The 9,283-nt window shown below is 42.9% G+C and overlaps 1 protein-coding gene across 1 annotated transcript; it reads left to right on the top strand.

The window, feature by feature from the left end:
• The first annotated feature begins 3,069 nt into the window (after positions 1-3,069).
• On the top strand, positions 3,070-4,626 carry LOC104879157 (uncharacterized). The gene is made up of 2 exons (XM_010650991.1): positions 3,070-3,380; positions 3,435-4,626. The coding sequence occupies exons 1-2, from the start codon at positions 3,070-3,072 to the stop codon at positions 4,624-4,626; spliced, it is 1,503 nt and encodes a 500-aa protein (XP_010649293.1).
• The last annotated feature ends 4,657 nt before the right edge of the window (positions 4,627-9,283 follow it).

Raw genomic sequence — 9,283 nt, 5'->3', positions numbered from 1 at the left:
TATTTATTTATTTATTTATTATTATTATTATTATTATTATTATTATTGTTATTAATATTATTATCATCATCATTTTAGTTATTTATCTTTAGAAAAATTTCACCTTCAAATAATTTCCAAAATTCCAATTTATGTAATTTAATTTTCATGATTTCTAATTCTTAAATAATTTCCAATTCTAATTTCTTTCAAAATTTAATTTCTAAAGTCTCAATTTTCATAATTTAACTTTCATAGTTTCTACTTCCCAAATAATTTTCAAAATTATGTTTTCATTCGAATTTAATCCCTAAAATTCCAATTATTAAATTTAATTTCCAAAACTCCAATTTTCAAATAATCCCTAAGGCTCCAAATTTCAAATAAATTTCAAAAATCCAATTTTCTCTCAAATAGTTTTAATTCCACTCTGGTTTTCAAACAATCTTTTGCTCCTCTTGATTTTAATAGGCATGAACGAATTTTCTGTAATTCCGAATAATGGAATTTATGGGATTAATTCATGCAATATAAATCGGGCTTTGGTGGGGGCCCCACATACGTGATTTTATGATTGATTGATTTGTTTGTCACACGCTATTTATTTATCCTGCTCTACGACGTGCATGCTATTATTTCTTAATTGTGCACTAACGTCACTTCTTGATAGCGCTTCATGGATCACTACCCAGGTATGCATCTACATCCGCTCTGGTCATTTTCGATATGCATGTTTAAATTCTCACGTGTGCATGATCACTCTGAGTATTCATTGATTTCCTCATCAATTGCCATGATTGCTTCATTTTATTAGTAGAGACCCGTTTTTAGGGACTTAGAAGGGTGCTACGGTTTTTACCGTACCTTCCTGATAAGTAATCTGACCCCCGAACCCGATCCGGTTTTTCACAGACCACCTTTTCCAAAATAAGGAGTCACACTTAGGGTTTTTCTTTCTTATTTTGTTTACCCTTTAAAAATAAAACAAAAATAAGTGGCGACTCCAAGTCATTTTCATAATCAATATAAATCAATTTTTCAAATAAAAATTGAGCTCGTCATTCGAGTGGAAAACGCATTAAGCCGAAATGCGGGGTCCACAAAATGGCGACTCCGCTGGGGATACTTTTAGAGTGTCAAGCTTGAACTTAGGATGAAGCAAATGTGGCGTTTGATGAGTCGGTCAGTGGATACCTGTCTCTTGATTGCACATTGAGAGTTCCCGATATCATTGGATGCATGGTTGGATATTGTACTCATTTAGGACATTGATATGTTGATTATGATGATCGATTGCCTTGATTTGGGCTTCCGATGCTGCGATTCTTTTTGTGCATCACTGCTATATCTATTAGGGACACTGATATGCTAGTTGCATTGATCGATTATCTTGCATTGTTTAGCATGGTGACCCTGATTTTGTCATGATTGTTCTGATCACTTCACATGCATACACTCACTACTGTACATCATTCGACTCGACATGTTGATCCACTTGTTGGTATATTATTTTGATCATCTTTGAGCGTGTTGTCTTTGTATCACTATCCATCTGATTGTCGTATTCTTGCTTATATTGTGTGTGTACAATGATGATATATCTGAGATTTGTTTGATTGTGTGTTGCATGACTACTCTCCCTCTGCATGATTGCATGCTGCTTGTCTATGTGGGTCTCACTTTTATCCCCTTACTTCCAAATCTCATGGTCTCGGTCATTCCTTTCATCTCGGTTCTCATTATTGCAAGTGTGAGACCTTCTGTGTGCTTGCTCTCTAACCGAGCCAGAGATTAGGAGTAGGGTCTAGCGACGGGCTATATCGATGTACGGGAGCATTCTGGAGGAGAGCGACACTTTGATGTCAATTGGAGTCCGATCATTGAAGACCTGTATAGCCCGGAGCTAGGTTTCATGGATATTTGTGTGGTCAGTGTGTTTCCTTTCCCGTTTTAGCTTCCTAGGTTTTTCGGATGCACCCACACTATCACTGTGCACTCTAGTTGACTATTGAGCGTTGAGAGTTTGAGAGGTTTCACCATAGGAAACCCCCTGGGATGTCGAGGTAGTGCATGTGTGGAGGTGATGACCACCTTGCATGGAAGCGCCCCGTCTCTTTGGAGGCGTGCAGAGGGTTGCGTACCGTCGGAGGGTATGATCGCTTCTGCTAGGGATCTTTAAAATCCACCCATATTCATTTAGAGCCACCTTTACCTCGTAGGTTGAGCCGTAGATCCTTCGATTAGGACTCCTTCCTCACACGTGGGTGCATCTAAGAGCCTTCAGAGCCTCTGTAGTCATAGTTTGGATTTGACACTCCCTCTTTTTAGTCTCCAGTTGAGAGTGCTCGGAGATTAGTATGAGTCTGAGTATCGGTTGGATCACCTTTCGTCTTGTCGCCTTGTATTATGTTTTTCACTTGATGAGTTTAGCATGTTTTCTCCCTAGGGTTTTCGTTCTCATTTTTTGGCTTGACACACCCCTTCACTTGGTTATCACTCACATGATGCTTTGGGATATGTTCATTGATCATCTTTTTACACTGTATGCTTATCACGGGCTCAGTATCTCATCATTTGTTTGATCCTTGGTTCAAATTTCGACTCGATGCTCATATTTTCATTACGGAAAGGTGAAAGGCGCATTTTTCACATCCACACTGTCTTCGAGAGATTCGCCTTGGTCACCTTATTATTTTTCTCTTATGGAGCTCGAGTTGAAGGTTGATTTAAGGATATATGTTTATAGATGGAGTACTAATCTCGTGATAGCGTGTTTTTCACACCTCTCTTTATCTCAGATTATTGATGGAGATTCTCTGGTCACATTTGTAGCCATCTCGCAGTGGATACCTTTATGACTCTAGAGTTTTCGTCATACATCCAGATTTCAGATTGCCACCTCAGGACCATGTGCTTGCATGATTGTATTGTCACCTTTTAGAGTTTTATCTCGTGTCCTTCATCCATTTTGTTTGCATTGTAGGGAGTCAGTTTAGGAGTCAGTTGAGTCTGGAGTCACATTCTTGGAGGAGAGTAGGAGGTTGATTGATCAGAGCAGATTCATACCCAAGTTCAGACAGTTCAGTTGAGATGTCAGACGAGCTAGCTTCCACACTTGCTTCCATCCAGGAGTTCATGGCCGGAGTCAATAGACGTTTGGATCAGATAGAGAGTTCTCGCCAAGATCCTCATCCGGCTGTCATGGTCACTGACGAGGCGATTCCTCATGCATCTCAGACAGCACAGACTCGTCCACCTGGGGTTTCACTTGGTACTCCATTCCATCTGGTAGATCCTTATGAGACCATTCCACCACCTACTGTCACAGTGCCACCTCCCATGGTTCCTACTATTGAGGATACTCGATTGGCCGAGCAGGAGGCCAAGGTTGAGAGGCTTGAGTCCATGATGAGACAGATCAGATTGTAGGACGGAGGTTTGACCTGGGATGACAGGGATGGCATACCGGCAGCTAGCTTGCCCGCTAAGTTCCGCATGCCAGACATTGAGCGCTACAATGGGATTGGTTGTCCCAAGATCCACTTGAGATTATACAGCACTGTCATGAGGGCGCACGGGATAAATGATGCACAGCTGGTGGCCCTCTTTCCCATGTCACTTAGTGGGGCAGCTCAGAGATGGTTTGCTTCAGTTGAGCCTTCGAGACTCCGCACTTGGGAGGATGTGGCTCGTGAGTTCCTGACTCAGTTCGCTTTCAGTGCCGATATTGATGTATCCAGACGAGAGTTGGAGGCCACTAGACAGAGGCCAGAGGAGTCTATTTCTTCCTTTGTCACTCGTTGGAGGGCAAAGGTGGCTGGTATGGTAGACCGGCCTAAGGAGCAGGATCAGATTGATATGGTTCTTCGGAACCTACAGCCGAGGTTCGCTAGACGTCTGGTAGGCATCCCATTTCAGGATCTTAGGAGTTTGGTTCATGCTGCTTTCAGTGTAGAGGAGGCTATGGCTCGAGGATTATGGACAGATATTGCTACTTTCCCTGACAGTAAGGGGAAGAGGCCGATTGGATCATCTACCAGATCTGGAGAGGTTGGTGCTATTAGCTATCGGCACCAGAGGCCCGCGCATCACTCAGCTTATAGGTCTCCTACAGTCAGAGCTCCTTTCTCTCTTCCACAGTGTCAGTATCAGTTGGATTATGCTCAGGAGCCTTACATTGCTCAGACTAGCATGCAGCCACGACCACCACATCCGAGAGCCGCTACTCACCCACCGCCTAAACCATATACACAGAGGCCCCTGAGACAGTTCACTCCCTTGGGCATGACTATGACTAGAGCTTTTGAGAAGCTCAGAGACACTGGAGTGATTGTTCCTTTGGCACCGAGGCCTTTGCCCCATCCTATTCCTCCTCATTTTCGTTCACATGAGCACTGCTTGTATCATCAGATTTCGGGGCACGATACTGAGCATTGTTCAGCACTCCATCATGCGATACAGGATTTGATCGATTCATGGATGGTTGACTTGGCTAGGCCAAGTGTGACCACCAATCCCCTGCCTGCACATTCTACACACGCAGTTCCTCCTCCTCCTGGTCTTCAGTATATTGATTTGGATGTTGATGGTATTGATGGTCGCATGGTATTTTGGGACACCTCGGGTTGGGGACTTTGTTTCAGTTGACATGGGTACATTATTTTGCAGCGATTTAGCTCAGAGCGCCTTCCATTTTGATTTATGGTCGTCATCAGAGTCGTTCCCGTTCTGTTGGGTCCAGTGTTTAGATCATCAGAGTCGCTTTGTCGAGTCCCGTTTGGTTCAGAGTCGTTGTTTGTAGTTCATGTTGAGAGTCTAGTCTTTTGTAGTCCTCTATCGCTTCACACATGATGTACTCATTTGGTTCATTTAGTGATATGATCTTTTTATTTTGAGTATGTGTTATTTTTTTTTTCTCGTGAGTGTGTTTTACATGTTTTGTGTTGATGTGTGTTATGCTTTCGATATGAGACGTCTTTTCACTTATATATCATGATCACTTTGGCCTGACCTATCATGGAGGATATTGAGCCTATTGACCTAGGATTAGGAGATCGACCTAGAGAGTTCAAGATTGTGACCCATTTCACCTTCCGTTTAAAGCAGTATCATATCCATATCCATACCCTGACTCTGTGGACTTGATGACTTACCCATTTTGAGCTTGACATGACACCATCCCTTGGTACCGTTACACGACCTTACCATTCCTATTCGCCTTCGTATATTACAGTACCCTTGCCTATTTCCATCATTTCCTTGATTTGACCAGGCAGAGTCCGAGATGGCTAGACCTGAGATGAGCTCTAGACGATGATATATGGATCATGATGAGAGAGTGGTTTGACTACTTGACGATGTTGTTGAGCCATTGCACATGACTTCAGAGAGTCAGGATGATTAGAGATGATGTTTTTTTTTATGAGACGATGGTGAGTGGATTAGATGATAGAGTGAGGTGATTATCCGAGGACATTGATGATTATCACAGAGCATCAGTGGGAGCTTTTACACGATTTCGGAGGAGTTGACATGATTTTGTTGGACGGATGCCAGTCTTTAGTATTGGCCATGTGAGATCTTGAAAGCACGATGTTCGAGGTTTTGGTCAAAGGATGGGTGGCCATCATTTCAAGAGCCTATTTACTTTATCACCCTCACATATAGAGTTATCCATTGCTAGCCCTTTGAGCCTCGCACGAGCATCATAGCCTTTTCTTTCATCACCTCATTTACCTATTACACCGGGTTGGGAACCCTGTAGTGCTTGCATGCTATGTTTGGATACGTCATGAGTTCTAGACTTGGCACACATATTCGGGTCTCATTCCTCACTCTTCATTGTGATATCTTCCACTTGGTCATCATTTCATCACTATTTTCCGATATCACATATCACCACTTGCGATATTCGTTCTTTGTCTTTTCTCACATCATTACTTACTCGACATTATCCTTGTTTCACCTTGAGTGGTGGTTTTTCATACGTCACTGCATGGAGGATTGTCACATTCTTTCCTATCATTCACCCCATGGGCAGTGGTTCAGAGATGTTATTTTGAGAGGTTGTCTTGTTGGTGAGGATTCATGTTACATTCGTATGTGGAGAGGGTTTGATCATTTGTGTATGTATTTTCATAGGAGTTCATTCATTATTGATTAGAGTATGCGCAAAAAAAAAAAAGAAAAAAAAAAGAAAAAAAAAAGAAGCAAAAAAGCAAAAAAAAAAAAAACAAAAAACAAAAAAACAAAACAAAAAAAAAAAATGTATTGTTCATTATATCGTTTTCCATTGAGCACATGTATGAATGTGCTAGTTTGCTTTATTGAGTTTATGTGTTAGAGAGAGTTCATATGAGAGCTTCTTTCTGAGATTCTATCTTGGTATATTTTGGGTGGGAGTATGATTTGTCCATTCGTTTTTATGAGAGAGACGAGCGACCTTTCTTTTAGTATCTCTGGATCCTTGCTCTATCCATCATTCCGTCTATTTCGGATGTGACTACTTTCCATGCTTTGATGCAGGGTGACCATCACTCACTTTTCTATCTCTTCGCCTTCTTCCATCTTTATTTTATCCCTCCGTTTCACTCCACTTCATCTTATCTCATTCTTTTCTCATTCTGTTTGATGTTTGACATGGGTTCAGCATCCACACTTTATTCTTGCTTATTCGATGCGACCATTCATTTATCATCACTTTTCGTGTGGGGACCCCTAGGTCCGGGACTCATGACGTTTTCTACGCATTGCATCTCATGCATGAGGGGTATGGGGATTATATCATTGGGATATTTGAGCCTAATTTCCTTTCGTTTCTCTCACCCTATTACCTTGGCCTACGTTACGTCCCGAGTCTGAAGACCACCCTGAGGCCATTACTTCACATTGTGTTTGACAGCTCACACGTGGGCAATACTTGAGCTTGGTCGGAGATTATTTCTCAGAGCATGATGGATGGGGAGTTGAGATGATGATTTACACTGGGGCATACCCCTATTATTAGTGATGGATTTTTAGAGGCACCGTTATCTACACTGGGGCATACCCCGCTCATCGATGACGTTTTCTTTCGGGATGATGCTTTGCACTGAGGCATAGTCAGTTTGCTTCTTCACTTGGGTTATGATGGATTAGGAGTTGCGGGATGACCTTACACTAGGGCATAGCCACTTCAGAGAGCGTTTTTTTATTGGAGATACAGTCACTCTACTCGATACTTTGCATTGGGACACACCCTACTCATTGATGGTTGATTTTTGAGATGACGTTTTATTTTGAGGCGTAGCCCTCTCATGTGGTGATGGACTTTGGTTTATCTTGGAGCATAGTCACTTCAGTTGGTTTATGCTGGGGCATAGCCACCACATTCACATTCATGGAGCTCGGGGATTCTGATTCATATGGATTATGTTGAGATGTTTCCATCTTTAGTACCAGAGTAGAGATTGATTGATTTGTTGACTCGGACGCATTCCCTTACACTGGGGCATATCCATCTTTCGGAGGGAGATCAGATTGTTTCTTTACATTGGAGCACCTACCGAGTGATATGGTGATCATCAGACTATTTCATGTTGTCCTCATTGCATACTGGGGCATAGCCACCTTGTTGGAGGTTTTGACGTTGAGGCTTGACTTCCTGTTTGTGATTGCTGCTTACGATGGGTTATGGAGTTATCGACACCTCGGGTTTAGTCTTCTCGGCATACTTGGATGATCTCGGATATCTCCCTACCTTTCATTTCATACTCAGACGTTTCACCATGGATACTTTCATACCTTCTATCATACCGGAGCCTGACCATCACCTCCTTTTATCCTTCACATCTTACCATGGCACATGACCTCACCCCTTTCTCGATTATGAGGAGATGTAGATCAGTCCTCGATCACCTTGGTTGTGCTTTCATATATCTTTTGGACTTTAGGTTCAACATCTTCCATGATGGCAGGGCCTAACAGATTGCTGACTTATTAGTGTTGATGCTTTCATTTTGACAGTTGGCATGTTGAGTGTTGATTTGCTTGTTTTTCGCATTTCGGACATTGGTCATCATTGTTTTTATTCGTCAGTCATTTCTGTTTAGTCAGCTTGGTATCACGATACATAGTCCTATTTGGCATTACTTATTTGAGGTTGGACATTTTCATTACATGATAGATGAGCATATCTCAGAGTACAGTAGTTTTGAGGCATTTTGCTTCTCTGTCTGTTCATCATTACATACTGGGGCATACCCCATTTCTGAGAGCATGGGACCTTCGACAGGTTTCATTCACTTTTGATCTAGTTGTCGACCCCGAGAGTTGCATACTGGGGCATACCCTCCTTCTCCGAGATCATCGGACCTTTCACAGGCTTCATTATCTTTCGACCTAGTTGTCGATCCTTATGAGTTGTCATACTGGGGCATATCCCCTCCCGAGTTTACTTGCATCATTATCTGGGTCATCCTTTGGTTTTGGGTCACTTGATCAGGCTTGTCATGTCAGTTCAGTTTCTGGGACCGCACCTATATCGATCGGCCATCTTCCCGTCAGTTCAGTTTCTGGGACCGCACTTATACGATCGGTCATTATCGTGTCAGTTTGAGTCGGGACCGCACCTATACGATCGGTCATCTCTTCGTCATGTCAGTTCAGTTTCTGGGACCGCACCTATACGATCGGTCATTATCGTGTCAGTTTGAGTCGGGGCCGCACCTATACGATCGGCCATCTTCCTGTCATGTCAGTTCAGTTTCTAGGACCGCACCTATACGATCGGTCATCATCTTATCAGTTTGAGTCGGGGCCGCACCTATATGATCGGTCATTATCGTGTCAGTTTGAGTCGGGGCCGCACCTATACGATCGGTCATTATCGTGTCAGTTTGAGTCGGGACCGCACCTATACGATCGGTCATCTCTTTGTCAAGTCAGTTCAGTTTCTGGGACCGCACCTATACGATCGGTCATTATCGTGTCAGTTTGAGTCGGGACCGCACCTATACCGATCGGCCATCTTCCTGTCAGTTCAGTTTCTGGGACCGCACCTATACGATCAGTCATTATCGTGTCAGTTTGAGTCAGGGCCGCACCTATACGATCGGCCATCTTCCTGTCATGTCAGTTCAGTTTCTGGGACCGCACCTATACGATCGGTCATCATCTTATCAGTTTGAGTCGGGACCGCACCTATACGATCGGTCATTATCGTGTCAGTTTGAGTCGGGACCGCACCTATACGATCGGTCATCATCTTATCAGTTTGAGTCGAGACCGCACCTATACGATCGGTCATTATCGTGTCAGTTTGAGT

The sequence above is a fragment of the Vitis vinifera genome, chromosome 4 (assembly GCF_030704535.1).
Source record: "Vitis vinifera cultivar Pinot Noir 40024 chromosome 4, ASM3070453v1".
NCBI lineage: Eukaryota > Viridiplantae > Streptophyta > Magnoliopsida > Vitales > Vitaceae > Vitis > Vitis vinifera.
Note: the sequence above shows the minus strand (reverse complement) of the source record. Positions and strands in the feature narration are given on the sequence as shown.